Genomic DNA, 2,053 nt, shown 5'->3' with positions numbered 1-2,053 from the left:
TATATATATATATAATTTTGTAAGATAAAACTGTACAATTATGCTTCCAAACAATGGCCAAAAATAAGTTGTTTAAAATACATAATTCCTTTTTTTACGAATTGCACTTTAACTTGACCACATGATTATGCTCTTGAAGAGAGCCTCATTTACAAGACTGCTTGATTTAAAACGTGTGCACTAAGTAGCATCATATGATAAGTTGCATTTCAAAAGTTGCTAACTGTTAATCTACTGATGATTTAAAACATCTTATTAAAAGAGCTAGTGAGCTTGTTGTACTGTAAACTTGCAGCTTGCGGGAGTCTCATCAGATATATAAAGGATGTTTGGACATTCAAATAAAACGTTTAAAACAACTTTGTGTTGGTGTGTTTTTGATTGTAATGAAAACCTCCAATAGTTACCTCTGTGTGTTTTCCTTGGCAGGAAGCTACAAGTAAATTTTTACGACTGAAAAAATCCTGGTAGTGTGGAAGTTGGCAATTCCATAACCTGACCATATCAAAAACGTTTGTCTCCAAATTGTGTCTGAAGAAATGGCTACTAGCTTCAAATAATATGGCCAGCCTGCTGAAAAAGAATTCACAATAACCAGTAATATAGTCATCATCATTAACTTACTTTAAATTAATTGTTAAATTAATGTAAAATCCCGTGATACTAAGTTTAGGTTCGGAAAATGGGTGGATGGTTTTGTAAAATAAATATCTTCGTCAATGAGAGTTTATTGATGACTGTGGTGGCTAAGCTAAGTTTTAATACTGATAGGCCCGTTTAGTTATTGTTCCTTTTAGTATATTAACTACGACATTGTAGTAAAAACATTTTATGACGGAAAATAAGCTTTTAACATTTCCGTCACGTTGTAGAGACTCCAAACTTGAAATAAAAAACGCGTTTGTTTATTTCTTTTGATCCTCTCTACTTGCCGTTGCCGTGCGCGACAGCGCCAGTGCGATCATCATCATAATAATGCGCCGGATGCATTATACTTCTTTCACTGCGCACTTATCAGATTATGCCATTTTTAAGACGACTTGTAAATCTTTTGATGAAGACAGGGAGTCGCTTTTAATGTATGTTTTGCAGTGTATTAGAGAAACTGAGAAGTTACTGCAGCTGGAGTTTGAAGAGAAATTAGTGCGTCATTGTGAGCGGTGGCGACTTCAGCTTGAATCTGTCAGATCTTCTAGTCTGAGGAGATATATCCAGCTGGATACTATTGGGTCGGAGACACTCGAAACAAACCTTAACACGCACGTTTAGCGCATTTTAATTCTGATAAATCAGAAAGATCCCTGCCATTACAGCGACAGATGATGTCGGCGATGGAGGCTGTGTGTGATGGAGAGGAGCCAGAGGTGGTCACTGAGGCGTGTTTGCTGTCCGAGTTCAGTGAGAGAGGAGAGGCTCGAGCTCTCATCAACAATCTCCCGGACATTCATCACGACACGGTCAGCAGAGAGGCCACCATCGAGAAATTTGTGGGTAAGACAGTTTGTCATGTCTATCTATCTATCTATCTATCTATCTATCTGACTGCATCTATCTATCTATCTATCTGTTTGTCTAACTATATATCTCTTTGTCTGTCTGTATCTTTCTTTCTATCTGTCTGACTGCATCTATCTATGTATCTATCTGTCTGTCTGACTGCATCTATCTATATATCTCTTTGTCTGTCTGTATCTTTCTTTCTATCTGTCTGACTGCATCTATCTATCTGTCTGTCTGTCTGTCTGTCTATCTGTTTGTCTAACTATATATCTCTTTGTCTGTCTGTATCTTTCTTTCTATCTGTCTGACTGCATCTATCTATCTGTCTGTCTGTCTGTCTCTGTCTGTCTGTCTCTGTCTGTCTGTCTCTGTCTGTCTGTCTCTGTCTGTCTGTCTCTGTCTGTCTGTCTCTGTCTGTCTGTCTGTCTAACTATATATCTCTATGTCTGTCTGTATCTTTCTTTCTATCTGTCTGACTGCATCTATCTATCTATATATCTGTCTGTCTGACTGCATCTATCTATCTATCTGTCTGTCTGTCTGTCTGTCTGTC

At 37.7% G+C, this 2,053-nt stretch overlaps 1 protein-coding gene across 1 annotated transcript in view; it reads left to right on the top strand.

The window, feature by feature from the left end:
- Window positions 1–964: 964 nt before the first annotated feature.
- tbcd (tubulin folding cofactor D) overlaps window positions 965–2,053 on the top strand; it is a 25,525-nt gene continuing 24,436 nt past the window's right edge. The window contains exon 1 of the mRNA XM_016463041.1: window positions 965–1,491. Coding sequence (XP_016318527.1) covers window positions 1,320–1,491 — 172 coding nt within the window. The 5' untranslated portion in view covers window positions 965–1,319. The remainder of the gene's footprint in view (window positions 1,492–2,053) is intronic.

This window comes from Sinocyclocheilus anshuiensis, unplaced genomic scaffold, assembly GCF_001515605.1.
Source record: "Sinocyclocheilus anshuiensis isolate Anshui unplaced genomic scaffold, SAMN03320099.WGS_v1.1 scaffold476, whole genome shotgun sequence".
In the NCBI taxonomy this organism is placed as follows: domain Eukaryota; kingdom Metazoa; phylum Chordata; class Actinopteri; order Cypriniformes; family Cyprinidae; genus Sinocyclocheilus; species Sinocyclocheilus anshuiensis.
The sequence above is the reverse complement of the archived record's forward strand: the minus strand, read 5'-3'. Positions and strand labels throughout refer to the sequence as shown.